We start from the raw sequence: 17,217 nt of genomic DNA, 5'->3' as shown, positions 1-17,217 counted from the left end.
CTGGCCACAGTGCAGGATACCAAAGACATGACCTGGAGAGAGAGAGACTATACTTCCTATGCTTCAGAGCATCAGCTGCCTAGACAAAGAGCTGTTTTCAAGTCCCAAAAGGACAAAGACAACCAAAACCCAAAGATAATGCAACAATAAACAACAATACAGAATCTGGGAGCCCAGGACTGATGACATTCATCTCTGGGGCAAAGATGGATCTTAACCTCCACTCCAAGGACTGTGAGCCCTGCTAAGGGCAGGTCCAACGGAGGGTAGAGTAAATGGAAAACCATGGCCGAATTCTCTTCTAGAATACGAAACCATTGAAATGCAGCATCGTTTACAGATTCACTGAGCAGATATTTAAAGCCTGTCTGTACAGGGTGCCGTGGAGGGTGAAGAAGTGCCTGAGAAATAGCCAAGTGCTGGGAGCTCCCACCTGATAGGAAAAGGATGCAGCTTCCTACCAAATGTTAAAACCACACTGTGTCACACAGCAGAATGGGAAGCCTGAGGGTCACGGAATCATTGTCTAATATTTGATCTCAGGCAATGGAAGATCAGCTATTTATGTCCCATTACAATTAGGGCAGATACAGCAAATCAAAATATAAGATCATCAGTTCAATTTGAATTTCAGATAAATAATGAATGGTACTTTCGTATGTAAGTATGCTCCAAATATTGCTTGGGAAATATTTATACCAAAACCTTGTCTGTTGTTTATATGCAGTTCAGATTGAATCGGTCATCCTGTATTTTATCTGGCAAACCTAATGACAATACTTGTTAAGTGGAGGTTCCCCATAACCTGCACCGGAATTTCCTAGACACCATTCATTACTCACAGCTGTTTCTGGGCCCCTCCTCAAATCTACTGAATCAGATCCTCTGGGTGAAGAGAGGGTTGTCTGTATATGTCATAAACACTCCAGAGGATTCTTGTTTTTCCCAGTGTTTTAGAACAGTTTGTCAACTATAAGGTGAAAAAGGAGACTTCTAGAAACAAGGTCATTGGCTCTCGAAGCCTCCCATTTGATAGAAATCAAATATAAAAATTGAAGATAGAGTTTCAATTGCCCTCAGCTGAGAGTTTTTTGTAACATTTGTTTGAAAAAAAATAAATTTGGCAAAAGAAAAAAAATTACAGGGAATCACAGTGAGAAGTTCTCAGAATGTCTTTATAAACACTTCATAAAGCCATGCGAAACCTGAATGGTTTTTTAAAAAAATCAGTGTGCTAAGTCGAAGGTCGGCACATGTAACTAAGCACAGCTGGGGCCACAGTGGCTCTGCCCCATGTGGTCATTGACCCTGGTGGGATCCCACAGGTCCCCAATGCCCCAGTGACCTAACATGGATCAACCTTCAGACTCACCTTTGGGCTGCAGATGGGCCCACAGCCTCGGTGAACATAATCACTACTGATGTGTGAACCTCCATCATTAAGATAAATAGTCCTAAATTTGGCCACATACCAGAACTCTCTTACATCTCACCCCTCTTGGGTCTGCAAAACTTAACTGCCAAATGTAAAAGGAATAGCCTTCTTGGGAGAAATTTGTTACTTCTTGATTTGTCTAGCAGAATTGCCCAGAGACCGGTACTCAGAGCATTTTGAGTTTTGGGCTTTTAATCCTGTGTGCCTTCTGATGCCAAAGTGCCTATAAATCTAGATGGTAAGTGAGGTGCAAAGTGGGGGACAGAGTCCTTAAGGGAAAAGCAGACGGCCTGAATTCTTTCCATCCCAGCAGCATTATTAATCTCAATGAACTGGCTCACCTTTCTACCCCCATCTCACCAGCCTCGAAATACGAGAGAAAATTCACCTCAAATAAACTCAAAACAGGCTGCAAACTCTAATCTCATAGGAGCCAGACCATTCACAGTACCACATCCAGGTGTGAACCATGGGAAGAGGTGGGCTCCATCGGGGGACAATGCCCCCTCTCCCCAGGACAGGGACCTCACCCCAGGACATCCACCAGCACTGGCTTCTCTTATAATTTTTCCAAAAAAAAAAACGAACATTCTGATTTCATATGAAATCGTTCGATTTTTAAATGCTTCTAATTAGTATAAAAGTTGTTTAAAAATATAATGTGAGTCAATATAAAAACCTCAAGCCCTATTAAGCACCAAATCTAAGATTACTCGCCTAAAATATAATACTGGATAAAATATTTTGTTCTGTATAAGTTAAACAACAAAGAGAAAAGGGAAGGCTTTCAATTCAGGGTGTCAGGAATAGACTGGGATTTGGAAAACCATCAGGAAATGGCTCATAAATGAATTCGTTTAAAAGATGGATAAGCAGATAGATAAAGGAATATGTGACTACAGTAGTTGGCTAGCTAAGAGAAAGGGTGGTGGATAATCAGACACCCCCAACATGCAAAGTCAAGGCTACTGGGAAAACAGATTACAGAACTGATGAAGGAGGTGGTCTCAGAGGATGGGGGATGTACTTTTAACAGGGAACTAATAAAGCCCCAAATTGGGAGTATTTGGAGGTATAGACTATATGGCCTTGGAAACAGCTTGACTGTTCTCTCTGGAGACACCCGAGCAGAATCTACTTACTACAGGTCACACATGAAGTTGCTCCAAGAATTCTGAGACCCAGGATGCATATGGCTGTCACACCCAAAGTGCTATCTCTCTGTTCCCATCCTGGAGACACAGTCTCATGCGTTCAGGTCGTGAGCTCAGCTCCAGATCCCAAGCACAGAGCAGGGAGGCAGGAGTGAGGATGACATCCACAGGCTTCAGGACCCTCGTACTGAGGCAAGAGGGCACCTGGGGCATATGTGGGCCTCACTACTGTGCAAATGCTGGACCATGTGTAATGTAGAGCTCCTCAAAGGCAAAGCCAATCAGATGTTGGTGAGAAACAGGCCAGACTTCAGAGAGCCCACGTGCATCAAACACAAGCACGGGGGCCTTGCTGGGGGGCGATCCCCTGAGGGCATTCCACTGGAATCCAGTTGGCATTTGGGCTGAGACTATAAGCTTTTGCAGGGCTGCTTCTCTTTCCCCCACTGTCTGCCCTGTGCCCTGTCCTTGCCTCCACCCACTCTCATCCCCATCCGCCCTCTTACCATCTGTCAGAGTCTGGAAACACATCTTGCCACTGAACTTGCCGTAGCCCGCCACCGTGCGGGCCCGCACCTGGACCACGTACACCATACCGGGGCGCAGCCCGTCGATCCGAGCCGTGTTGGTCTGGCTCCTAGCCATGGAGGAGTTGAACTCATTGTGCTCCTGCCGAAAAGCAAGAGGGAGGGTTCACCAGCCTGCTCCTGACCCCAGCAATCACCCAGCCCGCTCCACTCTGGAGGAGCACACAGGCTCCATTCATCCTTGCTCTGCAGATCTGCAAGAAGTCATCTCTCTGACCTCAGCAGAAGCAGACTTGTCAGTATGCCTCTGCCATTTGTCCGCCTCTCTTCATCTTGCGTGTGCTAAGCTGCAGGCTTTTCTCTTCCTTCTCAAGATGTCCCTTGTACCCTCCTCACAGCAGCTGTTCTAGATGGCTCCTGCAATTCCCTCAAATGCTTAGGCAAAACACGTTGTCTCCACTCTGCTACGGTGGTTGAGCCCATTGTGGACTGCCTCCCACACATGCTTCTGCCTTCTCCTTGCCTGTCTTTGGGTACCCATTTCCTAGATCCCCGCCACCAGCATCCAAGAAGAGCATGTCCCTTCTCCCTGTGTCCTCACCTCTTCCACCTACTCCAGGGGTCAGCCCCACCTTCCTGCCTTTCTCCTACACATTCTGCCCTGTCCTCTCCAGTCCTCATCTTCTACAAGTATGCATCCACCCTGGCTCTTCCACCCATCATAACTGCTGTTATAGGGTTGCTTCTTCTCTTTGCTGCTGATTTATTTAACATATGATCAGTGCCTGGACTTTGGTAGCCTCCCATCTTTTGTGACGCTCCACACTCACCTTACCTCCTGCCAGTGCCAAACTTCTTAGACAGTCTCTGACCTCCCCCCAAAGTTTCATCATATGAAGGCAAAACATCAAAGTCTAGGTTTATAGGTCCTTCATAATGAAGTCAGTTTCAGTCTCTCATCTTCTCCTACATCTGTGGCCTTGCTGTCCCTCCAGAGACCACACCCAGGCTATGAGGCCTTTTTCCCAGTCTGAGGGGCCTCTATGCAGGGCTCCTCTGCTCACACCAGGTGGCTTCAGCTACATCTCCCAAGGTCTCCTCTCTATGAAGGCCTATCTGCTCCAGTCCAGGGACTCTTCATTGCTGTCCCTCTGGTTTATAAATCACTCTCAGCACCTCATACATCGGCCTGATCTCTGACTGCTTTCATGTGAACATATCTTTCTTCTGCAAGGGTTCAGGGCTACCTCCAAGTATGAAGAAACAAGAGCTTAGAGTCGGGGTCTATCCTTATCTGCACCATTAATCCTGGTGACTTCAGCAACGCTGAAGAGCTTGGGTCACTGGAGAGAATCCCGAAGCCCCCTGGGGGATTGTAATGAGTTTCAGACACAATGGCTCATGAGCCAAGGAAAAAAGGGAGGAAAATTGCATGACAAGGAATCTGTAAACTCTATCCCCAGTCAAATGACAGAAGAAACTTGGGGAATTGAAGCAAGACAAAAGAAGAGAATACAATGATCAATCTTATTGTTTTAAATATGTAAGAATCTACTTTGCAGGGGCTAAGGTGACCTGAGGCATGTTCATTCACTCCTTCATTCAATCAACCAGGCAGTTACATTTATGACACAAGAGCACATCTGGATGTTATACAAGGACTGAGGGTACGGTGGCAAGATCCTCTTGCCTGGTGATGCAACAGTTTGTAGGTTAGAGTAGAAAATATACAAAAGATGACCACAGTGTTAACTGAGTAACTTGGCAGAGGGCAGTTTGGGGGCTGTGGGGACATATCTAGATGGCAACAAGTCCAGACTTTGAAAGAGATCTATTCCAAGAAGAGTCAGGAAAGCGTGCAGAAGTGGAGTCGTGGAAAATCAAAGAAGTCAGCCACATGGATGGTTGTGGAGATGGGAACAGAATAAAACATGCAAAAGCCAGTAATTGGTGCGTCTGGAGTACGGCTGAGTAGGAACAGCCATGAGTGATTTGGAGGCAGTCGTAAGGGACCACAGGTTTGAGGCTAGCTCGAACAGACAGTTTAAAGTTACAAAGAGACTCGTCCTCAGCCTAATGGAGGGGTTATCCATGGCCCCTGGATGAGACTGCCTGGGGAGGGACTGCCCATCCATCATTTGCTCAGCTTAAACAGCAGGTAGGGGGTCTCCCACTCCCATCTCCACCCCCAAGCAGGAATTCAGCAGAAAGAAGGTTGCTTGATAGAGAAGAGACGTCATCTAGAACTTTGGTAATAACTATTTTGACACATTGGAGACTTGAGATCTGAAACTATGAAAATCACCTTATCACCTTGCAGATAAGAATAAAATCCCAGAGCTGCCTGGCTTCCCCGGTTTGACTAGAATCAGATGGAATCAGGCACTGCTTGAAATAAATGAAGCATTGACTAAGTAGGTTTTACTGAAAAAAAAAAAAAGGAAGAAATAAGAAAAAAAATTAAAAAAAAACAAGCATGCTGATCTATTGACATTTGGATTGTGAGGACCGAACATTAACCCATAATCACTTTACAGTCCACACATTCTTGAAGAAGTTCAGTGATTAAAAGGAGTATCCGTGCTTGTTCCCCCCACAAAGTCATTAATCAATTCCAGGCAAATGGGTGAGAACAACGAGAAAGGTGGCTTATGACTGATGGTATTAGAAGATGTGGAGACAGAGGATTCAGCTGCTGAGGGCGGGGCTGACATCTCCCTCTCTCCATCCCCTGAACCCCAACACCTAGCGCAGCTCTCACGCTTCCTGGGGCTCCAGCAACTCGGCGCTACGTGAAGGAATCAACAGCACTCCGACCAGTGATTTGAGCCAATCGGTCAGGTGCAAGATATTGTCAAGGTTCTGAAAGAGTTCCTAGAAGAAAATGATCTTAAAATTTGATGGGTAGAAACTCCCCAAACTTAAACCCATCCTCGCCCAGACAGGTATTATTAAGTGCCCGTAAGATCTAAACACTTCATCATGAAGACAGCTGGGAGCAGATGTAGATGCTCCTCCCATGGTTTGCCTACAGGCGTGCCACCAGGAGTGGAAAGTGCTACACGACAGTAAACAAGAGCGGATGATGAATGGAAATGTATTAAAATGGGGAAGGAGAAGAATCTGGGAGAGGCTCAGGGAGTGCCCTCGGTTGGATGGCACCTGAATGTTCTATTAATGAGCTGTTGGAGGAGGCCACAGCCTCCTTGATTCTATTCACAGAGGTGAAATTGAAAGGTGTCCCAAGCACAAACCCAACAGGATGATGTTGGACAGGAGACCTGAGAGGGTCTTCAGAGGTCGTAAGGCTACCACTCATGGGCCAACTTGCCTATGTTATGAATACAGCTCCATTGGAACCCAGCCACGCCCTTCTATTGACATTAGCTGTGACCACACTCTTGCGCCAATGCCTCCTGGTTTAGATGAAGGGGACATAACATCCGTGGGGGGGAGAAGAAGTGGCATAGGATGGAGGGAGGATGAGTGTCTCTTCTTTGGAATGAATCCAGGAATCTACTGGGCTGAATTCTACTTGTGTTTACATTTTCTAAAGATTCTATTCAATATTCCAGGATCATGTAGAGCAGACAGGTATATCTGATTCCAAGTATTTGTATTTAATATTAAGACACCATCTCTTATTTCAGGGGCTTCACTAATTTAAAGACATTCGGCATCAATGGCGATTTCGTCCACCCCCCTTACTGAGCTCAGTCGGAAGTTTCTGTCTTTGAAATCTAATAAAAAAATGTCTACAGTTCTGGTTTTGTGACTTCCTAGCTGTGACCTGTGTGGTCATGGCTAAGTTGTTTAACCTTTCTGTGACTTAGTCTCATCATCTAGAAATTGGTTATTATCTGGTTTCTGAGTATATTTCTTTTTTTTTTCCTTTTAAGGATCAGGAATAAGATCTCTGCGTATGTCTGGAGCATAATAGGTACTCAATATATGATGAATTATCATTGCGGTTATTATGTCAAAATGCCCTCACAGGCTAATGTCTTTTGCTTTAGTCATATCGGAAATGGTCAGGGCAACATAATGGATTTCATAGTGGGGCACTTTTATAAGTGGGAGGTCTTCAGTAAGATACTGAACGGTAACCAATGCTTGGGCAGAGAATCTCCTCCATTCCCAAGGAAATCTCTCTATCCTCTGGGGTGAGGACAATAATATGCTTCATTGAGATGTGCAAGTTGCCTCGGGCATTGAGTTGCTATGTGTGTGTCTGTTAATAATCGGTATAAATTAATGAGAAGCAAGGAACTAGCCTAAAATGGGAGAATACATTTCTCTTGTAGCATAATAAGTCAAGGTCAACTGCTATCTTTCAAGGGAGGAGGTTTAAATTATAAAGGGAAAGGCAGCGGAGGAGCTTGGATTGGGCTGGGTTGGGGAGCACAAGGCCAAGGCACCCAGGCATGAGCCTCGTGGCTTTGATCCTAGGCCTGTCATTAAGCCCTTTACCCTGTCCTGGCTGCCTATGGAAGGGACTGCCCTGGGTACAGCATGTTAGAAGGAGGAAGAGAAGGAGGAAGGCGGCGGAGGAGGAGGAGGTGTAGATGGTCTCCAGTACATTCAGCTCCTTCCCAATATTATCACCTGCTGAGGACCAAGGACTCCCTCTTGCTTTCCAGCTCTGTGACTGTGAACAAGATTGTTGTTGTGTTTTATGAACTTCTTTATGCATCTGTCTCTTTACTTGTAGCAATTATACTAACCCTTACTGCCCTGGGGTATGAGAGGAAAGATACTGCTCATAAAATCCCTGACACTCAATTGGTGCACATTAGGGAAAATATTATTATTATTATTATTATTTTGAGCTGAGCTGTTCCTTCAATAGGGCTGCAAGTTCGTGTGTGGGGTAAGGAGGACGGGTGGTCCTTGCCAGGGACTCTGACATCCTGCCCCAGACTGTGCACTCTGGAACTGTTGGGTCCACATTCATAGGAACAGCTGGTTCATGCGATTAACAGGTTCAAACGGATTGGTCCAACATGTGTTGGTGAGTCAACATTTATTTTATTAACTATCAAAAACTATTGAGCAAATAAGAGCCCCCCCCCCAATTACACTAGATGATACATAATGGGTGCTTATGAGTCCAGATGGTTTAAATTAGCCCCAATTCACTGAATTATTTGCATAAAACAATCCCATATTCCCTAAAGAGAGCAGAACTGTCTACACCTCTGTCTGGCTTGCAAGTTCCACTCTACTGGCGAAAGGGTGGTACACCTTCTCGCAGACTAGCTTGGTGATCCACTGGACCCCCACTTTCAGGAGGTAAGTCATTGCACAACGTGCAAACCATGATCTATAATGGTTAAGGAATGTGTCCATCATTGCACGGCTGGTTAGTTGTGAAGGACACTGGAAGCTGGTGCAGTCCCCTATTCAACATGGTGACCATAGGCAGTGGTGTTAGTCTCTGCCCTTGATCCTCTTCTTTTTTAAAATATTTCTTTATTTGTTTTTAGTTATAGGTGAACATAATACCTTTATTTTATTTTTATGTGGTGCTGAGGATCGGAGCCAGTGCCTCACGCATGCGAGGTGAGTGCTCTACCTCTGGCCACAACCCCAGGCCCCACTTGATCCTCTTCTTATCACTGAGCCACTGGATGGCTTCACCCAGACTTTCATATCATCCACTCTGACATCCCAGATGGACCTCTTTATCCTGGTCCCCACCTTAAACTCCAGAAAGGTACAGGTAACTACCTATTCCACTGTCTTCTTGACTCTCTTACTGGTAATTTAGATCAGAGCTGAACTTCCAGTTCCTTTTTTCACTCCCAATATGCTCTATCCACAGCCCTTCCCCCTCTCAGTCAATGGTGGCTACATCCTTTCAGTAGCTCAGCCTAAACAGTCCCACACCCCAAATCCAACTTGTTGGATTCATCTTCCGTATAGATGGTTCTAAATTTAGCAGTCCTATTTCAATGGGGGCAGTCTGAATAATGTTCAAAATGTAAGGCAGATCTTCTTCCTCTTCCGCTCCTAAACCTGCTTGCTATATCTCCCCAGATCACTCAATTATCTAAGGATGAACAAGATTACATCCCCTGGTAAACTCCCTCATGTGTCCTAATTCCCCATTGCTTGCCTCATTCTGGGAATGCTGGTTTCTTTCCTGCTCAGTGAATCACCAGGCATAATATTGCCTCAGGACCTTTGCACAATCTATTGCCTCTTCCTCTCCTAGATAACTGCTTTACAACAACCTTCTTTTCTTCAGATCTTATTTTCTCCAAGAGACCTCCCTTTACCATTCTATTTACTTCTGTAATCTACTCCTCTCCCAAGCCTGACCTTCCTGATCCCATTTACTCTGCCCTAACTTTTTATTTTATACTACTCATGCTCATTGTTCATTTTCTGTCTACCTCTATTGAAAAGGAATCCCCTCTGAGGGCCAGAACTTTTATCTACTAACCGAATTTGATCACTAATCTATTTTAGGATAGTACCTGTCAAATAGAGCAGGTGATCAATAAATACTTCTTGAACAACAACAACAACAACAAAATGAATGAATTTGGTATTCGACAAGCATTGGGTTGAGTTGGTGGAGAAGGCACTGTGCTCTCCTGCGAGCTTTGCACCTGCTGCAGCTCACCAGGCTGAAAGGGAGGCCCTGATTCCTTGGCCCATCAGTCAGGGACCAACCCTCAGGGCACCCCCCCCCCCCCCCCCCCCCCGGCCCCATTCCTTGGCAGCACCATGCTCTACTATAGCTCCAGTAGCATGTGCTAAAGAGCGGTTGAGGAAAAGAACACATAACTTTCTATTTCTCTTAACTTTAATCTCATCCCTTTAAAGGTTTTTTTATACCTCTACAAATATATTAATGCACTGGCATAGGCATATAATTTATAAATAGACAAACTTATATTAGAGGCAAATCATCAAAAACTTTGGCCACCAGAGCTCTACAAAACCAATTATCCCCTGAAGGTTCAGATAATGGGACTGTTTTGCAGCATTTGCATCAGATCACGTGATTGGAAGTGAACATGTGATTGGAAGAGGGGTCTGGTCCTGCCCTGTCCAACCCAGGTAACAGCCCAGACTGCAGTGTGGTCTCTATTTAGTCGGTGGAGAGGGCCTGGGGTTCGGAGGCTTTGCCAGGGCAGATCTGGCTAACTTCTGACCTCAGTCACCATATTCCTCCCTCCTTTCAGACCCCCTCCAGCCTTGTTCTGGTGCCCTCAGCCAGACACCACCCATGGAACAGTGGCTGGCCCTGATCCTGCCTGCCTGCACGCAGGGCTGGCTTACCTTCTCGTAGTACCGGATCTCATAGTCTAGGATGATGCCATTGGGCTGCTCTGGCTGTGGCCATGACAAGGTGATGCTCCTCATGGTGGCACTGACCTGGTGCATGATGGGAACAGTGGAGGGGGCTGTGGAGAGAGGAAGAGACAGGGGAGCTGAACATAGGCTTGATAACAGGAGAAGTGCCGTCTTTCAGGGGTCAGTCATTGGGTTTGAACTCTGCCTTTTCTTTCCCATCAGCTGAGCTGGTCCTGTGGATAGATTAGGATGATGGAGGAGAGTCAGGTGATCACTTAGCAGAGGAAAGCATGGGTGGGCAGGGACTAGAATGGATGTGGGATTTTCATGGCAGAGAGAACAAAGGCTTGTCCCAAACAAGAGAGGGTTGGAGCAGTGAGAGGAAAAGACAGAAGGAAACGAGAAACGATGAAATATTTTTTGAGCAGAAGGTGTTGAAGGAACCTCAGTCATGAAATAATGGGCTGAGCAATTGCAGAGGAGATCCTGGGGGCAAGAGAGGATATCGAGAAAGTAAAACTGGTCAGTACAGAATTACTGTGCAACAGAAAGAACATTCCAGTCAATATTTTTTTTTCTGGTATTGCATGTAAGATTGTACTGTTATTTCCAAAGGAAGTGAAGAGCCATCCTTTAAGAAGACACAAACATGGACCAACAACAGAGGTACTGTCGAGAGTTTTCTGAATGAGGACATTTGCAATCAGGAGCTCACGAATACAAATGAAGAAACAATCCACAAACCAAACATTTGGAAACAAGATCATAATTCCAAAATCTGCAAAGTTGATTAGAAAAATCTCTGTTTAGAAATAACATTTATTGCCCAATTCAACATTTCCCACACGGTGTAAGTAAAATGAAAACAGTCTGGAAATGATAAACGAGGGCTGTCTTTCTAGGGGAAGAGGCGAGTAATGAATGGAGCTTCAGTCTGTGCTCTGCTCAGGGGCTGTTCCCTTTAGTCTTGGCACTTCTGCAGCGATGAAGGTCGTTTTCTCACTCAAACTCCACTGTACAAGGGTTTCTCTGGGGACTGTGGCTGAGTGACATTTACTATCCTCAATTTAAGTTAATAGATTCCCACTAAGACCTGCAATTACAGGGCACAGCTAGTGGATCACAGGGAGGCTGCACGTAGCCGTCTCCACTTCTTGGACCCTCCATGTGTGCCAACTGTATGCACAGCCTGGGCTGGGGGAGGGGACACAGATCATTGTGTTCTGGAGGTGCTCCCAGTCAGAAGCAAGAAGTGATGGGATGAGGCCTTGGAAGCAGAAGGTCATCTAGGACTGTGAAGGTCAGTTTGCTCAACTCTCAATAGAGAGGGCATGTGTGCCAAGAAAATACGCCTTTCAAGAGCTCCTACCCCCAGGGGTGTAAGTGCCTATAAGTGAAGTTCTCTGAAATCTATCACCACATTTATACATAGGTCTGCTTCCCACAGGCTGCTCCCAGCCAGTGACTGAGAGTAGCAGGCCCTTCTCTGAAAAATACGGGACGCTTCTGTAGGGCAACTGTGGCTCAAGAACTCTCCATAGACCTTACCAATGCTTCCTAGGAGTAGCACCGCAGTGGAAGCTTCTCCCCACCCAATCCCCCTTCCTTCCCGCTCTCCTTGAGGGGATCAGACCTTCACAGTGGCCGGATCATGCTCCCACCCTCCTCTGGCTCCTGTAACATGTCCCCCAATAAACCTCTTGCATGTCTAAATTCTTCTTGCTGTCTGGCTCCTGCAGGACCCGAATTCATGTTGTCTTGAATCCCCCTACAATTTCCCTGTCAAATATTTGCTGCCAAGCGCCTGCTGTGTACACAGGGTACAGCCTTGGCTGCCTTCGGGAGCTGTTGCTCTAGACTTCTCTAACTCTCACCAATTTACATACCTTCCTTAGCCTTATCTGAAATTTGTCTCCTTCCCACTGGTCTCAGCTCTGCCAACCAAGGTAATACAGCATGTTCCCTCTTCCACAGACTGGCTTGTCAAATATCTATAGAAACTAGTTAGATCATCCCTGAGGGCTTTTTTTTTTTTTTTTTCTTAAAAGAATAGCCAGGTACCAGAAACATTTTTTTCCCTCCATGAAAAGGACATGCTACCCAAGGTAGATCTTTTACAAATGGGGACCCAGGTTATTTAAATCTCGCCTTAGGTGTGAGACCCAGAGATGAACCCAATTCTCTCCTCACTGTTTGAGCTACAAAGACAGGGTAAAACACATACCACCAGGACCCATGTACTCTACATCTGCTATGTGACCATTCACCTTTGGATCAAAAGCATGTCCCTGCCATTCAATTCTGAAGTCACAGTTCACAAATGAACTTTAGGTTTCCCTCTGATATGTTCTCATCTTTTGGTTGTAGGGTTGGTTTTCAGCTCTGGGGATTTACCTGTATCTCTTTACCCTTCATGATGTTAAATTTGGCCTATTAATTTAGAAAGTTGAAACAATTTTTGATCTTGATTCATTCACTAGAGACACATTTTCTCTTCCTTCCAACTTGATAGTATGGTCCAGCTTAATTCTTTAAATAGTTATTGAGCATTTACCACAAGCTAGGCACCATTCTAGATTCTAGAGAGATCATAGTGGGAAAATACAATTTCTTTACTTTCTTAGAACTTTCTTTTTTCTTTCTTTCTTTTTTTTTTTTTTTTGATACTCAGTGGTTAAGGAACACTTAACACTGAGCCACATTCCCAGCCCTTTTTATTTTTTTATTTTGAGATAGGGTCTTGCTAAATGGTTTAGGGACTCACTAAATCGCTGAGGCTGGCTTTGGACTTGTGATCCTCCTGCCTCAGACTCCCAGGCTGCTGGGATTCCAGGTGGGCACCACTGCACCCATTCTAGAGCTTACTTTTCAATGAAGAGATTCAGAGGCTAGAAGTAACAAATAAATCACAAGGAATGTTAAAAGATGGTACAGACAACAGGGAAAGGGGCAGAAGGAGGGACTCAGACTGCCTGCCGCAGTGTGGGAAGCGTGTGGGCAGCGAGGGCCTCCCTGGGAAGCAGATGCAAGAGCGCAGGGTGGAGGAGGCGAGGAGGGAGGCAGAAGGATCTCGAGGGAACAGCATTTAAGAGGAGACAGCTGAGCAGAGGGTCTGATCTGGGAGCACTGAAGAGCCAGTGGGACTGGAGCAGAGAGAGACCCAATGGCTTTTGGATCCCTTTGGCTTCTACTCTGAGTGAACAGGAGCCACAGGAGGGTGTCCCTGCCCAGTGACACAGCATGACATGTGTGCTCATTGTGTCACCTTCTATTGTGTGGCAAGTAGATTGCAGGGCCATATAAAATCAGGAGGACCTGCTGTTCATCCTAGAGCCATGGCTGGGAGAGACCATGGTTACTTGGACAGACGCTGAGCAATGGAGGTAGGTGGTCGGACCCTGGATAGCCAGACTTAAGGACAGTTAGATTTTTTTGACTTCATCATTCTGCCAAAGTGATATGTGTTCAGTAGAACCTGCACCTCTAATTTTGAATTTTGTTCTTTTCCCAGCCTCGTAATGGGGCGTACAATATTCCCTCAATGCTGGCAGGGGCTGCGAGCCACAGCTACCAGTCAGCCGTGCAAACTTGAGGGTAAGCAACCCCGTATCCCATGGTGCACTACGTTGATAGTATTTTTTGGATTACAGGTATTCACTAAATCTAATAAATTATGAAATATTCAATACTTTATTATAGAATAGTCTTTGGCAGTAAAATGAATTGGACAGAACTTTCCTATGTTCATAAGATGAATACTGGACCAGTGGAAATCCTCATCACAGACAACGATAATGGGATCCTAATTAGAGCAAGTATAATGTCAAAATACACCCTAATGTCATATATCCAAAAAGAACAAATTTTAAAAATAAATAAATAAATAAAATTATGGTTGAGACCAAAACAATAATAAAATAAAATAATCTTTGGGCTAGATGATTTGCTCAACTACAGGCTGATATCAGTGTTCTGAGTACATTTAAGTCAGGCTGGGCTAAGCCATGTATGTTCAGTAGGTTATGTTTGATAGACGCACTTTTATGACATCTTCAATATATGATGGTTATTGTGATGTAACTCTAACAGTAATTTAAGAAGCATTGGTATTTAGACTATCTCCATCAATATGGGATGCGAAAGAAATGGAAGAGTCCAAATGACTACATGGCTTCTGTTTTGAACAACTAGAACTACAGGGCTCCCTTTAATTAGAAAGGGAAAACACTCCCCATGTGTATATATGTCAAAATATACTCTACTGTCATGTATATCTTAAAAAGAACAAATAAAAATTTTTAAAAAGGGGAGTGCTGAGAAAGGCCAATAAGAAAGAAGAAAAGCTAGGGGAGGGTGATTTCCTAGAAACAGAGAAATAAGTGTCCCTGGGAGAACAAAATGTTAAAGGCTGATGCTAATCCAGGTAAAATGAAACTAGGACCTGAGCCCAGACTTAGCGACAGGCTCCATGGTTAACCATGTAGATGACACATGAGCATCTTTCCAAGACCTGTATGCACTGGGCATGGGAGAGGACTAAGGCAGTCCAAGCTTTCCTGCAGTCAGTCTGGATCATTTGAGGATCCCAGTGGGCACCAAGATGGGAGTGTACAAAATTCTCCTGATAACCCTGCTCTTGCCCATTATACACCACCATTCAGGCTGCCCTTGCAGGTCTACATAGAAGCACAACTTACAGGTTGCCAATCATGGCATGGCCTTGCTGGTTTTCAGGATCCCTGTGCCTGGAGAGCTGAAATATCATTTACTAAATATTGGAAAGATCAAACCTGAGAATTTTCCTGGGCATGGTTCTTCTCCTCACCTCCATTCCCCAGAAAGCCACCATGGAAATGCCAAATGCCATGCCAGACCTGCTCTAATCAGTGGGGACAGAAGGACAAGTAAGAGAGGCACAGCTTGGCCTTCCAGGTCCTTGAAGTCTAGTGGGGGTCAGACTATAAAGAGGCAATCATGGGGAGAGGGGTCCAGAGGCAATCAATAGCCGCAATCCATTGAGAGGAACACCCCTGCTTCTACAGATGGTCTGGACCACCCCGCAGCCAATTAGCGGTGCGTGGATCCAGGAGAAGTTGCCAGAGTGCAATGGTCATCCCTGTCTGCATCTCTGGGATTTATGGAGCTAACACGATGGTTACAGTCCCTGTGGAAGGCTGGGTGTCCTCACACAGGTCACTCTAAATGTCTTAAAATTTGATTGCCATGGGATTGAGCACATGACCGAAAGCAAGAAAGTATTTCTTTTCCTCCCTGGAAATGAGGGGCTGCTCACATTCGGTGCTATGCCATCAGCAATCACCCATAGTGATGAATTTGGTTTTTCCTTCTTCAAGGGCAAATGCCACCGTTAGATCTGATGTTTTATGTGCTATGAAACCTTCAGACAAAACAGAAAATAATAAAAATGAGCTCAGGTGTTCACCAGAACACCAACTTCTAGCAAAACTAAGGTAGATGAAAGAGGGAGGAAATTAATTCAAAGAGGCACTCCCCCTGGGGACACCCCCAATACACTGATTTCCACAGTCAGTTCTGGCCCGTCCTCTCTTCTCCACAATCCTCAGAGGAAGGAGTAGTTTCATTGGATGGCTGAAATCACACACAAATCTTCTGAAGAAATTAAACATTCTACCAAGAAAAAGAAATGAAAATGAAGAATTCACAAGGGGAAAAAAAAACAAATAGGAAAAGATAAGAAAAAAGCATTAGAAGAATTAGTCTAGGACCTATTTGGAAAGAAGGTGCTGAAGGCTTAATAAAGATGTTTGACCTAAAAAGGAGGCGTTCAGTACATCCAAACTGAATCACAATTGCCCTGCCCCTCTTAGAAAGATGGAGATACTGACTCAAGAGGAGACTAGGACTCAGAGAAACATTTGTCTGTCAGTCCCCAAGGAAAAAAATCATCCTGGGTTCAAACAAAGACAGAGACATGAGTGTCTACTAAGAGAGTCCACAGCCAATAGTAAGAGGCACTTTAAACGTGTCAGAAGCAGAAATTAAATTAAAACATCATTGGTCAAGAGCTCAGGGATGGAGAGGAAATAAGGGCAGGCTGGGTGGTGGAGGTCATTTGGCTCTGTTTTTGTGCACAAAGACTTTGGAGAGATCTTACTCCCAAACTGCTTTAGAAGCTGATAGATCCAAGGTAGCATATCACAAATAGCAGAGGGAGTGCCCAGAATGTTCTTACCTGAACTGACAAGTCAGATATGGATAAACTACAGAACCAGAATGGTCCCAGCCATTAGTCTGGAAAGATCTCAGGGATGACATGGAACAGCTGTCAACTCAAATTAGTCACGGGTCACTCGTTATGACCAGTAGCATCAGTGATGGGGCCTGGCAGGCCACCAGCCAGCCCACCATGCATAAGAAGGGCTCTGAAGGGGGTCATGGGGACTTCAAACCTTGACACCCAAGCTGGGTCTGGGATGGTGACATGACTCTATCTCAGAAGGTAGAAGCTCCAAATCTGGACCCTGGAGTCCCGAGGGACAGATGCCTTGCTATATCCTACCTCAGGTTCCCATGGGCCATACATTTCTGGACCCTTTCATTTAGTTATAGACTCAGTCAAGTTCAAAGTTTCCTTCTTATTCATTTTGTTTTCCTGATTTAATAGGGGTATTTCCCCCCAACCATTAAGCATCTCAGATTCCAAAATGTGAGAATGAGTTAATAGTTTTTTTTTTTCTAGGACAATCACTAAGTTCTAATGCATTATCTTTGCTTATTAGAAAGTACTTCATAATCTCTTAATTGATTTTTT

General features: G+C 45.0%; 1 protein-coding gene across 1 annotated transcript in view; it reads right to left on the bottom strand.

The window, feature by feature from the left end:
- The window catches only part of Ephb1 (EPH receptor B1), a 417,904-nt gene that overhangs the window by 77,573 nt on the left and 323,114 nt on the right, over positions 1 to 17,217 (bottom strand). The window contains exons 6-7 of the mRNA XM_077793624.1: positions 10,410 to 10,534; positions 3,096 to 3,258 (exon numbers count right to left, since the gene is read on the bottom strand). Coding sequence (XP_077649750.1) covers positions 3,096 to 3,258; positions 10,410 to 10,534 — 288 coding nt within the window. The remainder of the gene's footprint in view (positions 1 to 3,095; positions 3,259 to 10,409; positions 10,535 to 17,217) is intronic.

The sequence above is a fragment of the Urocitellus parryii genome, chromosome 2, assembly GCF_045843805.1.
Source record: "Urocitellus parryii isolate mUroPar1 chromosome 2, mUroPar1.hap1, whole genome shotgun sequence".
NCBI classification, from domain to species: domain Eukaryota; kingdom Metazoa; phylum Chordata; class Mammalia; order Rodentia; family Sciuridae; genus Urocitellus; species Urocitellus parryii.
Note: the sequence above shows the minus strand (reverse complement) of the source record. Positions and strands in the feature narration are given on the sequence as shown.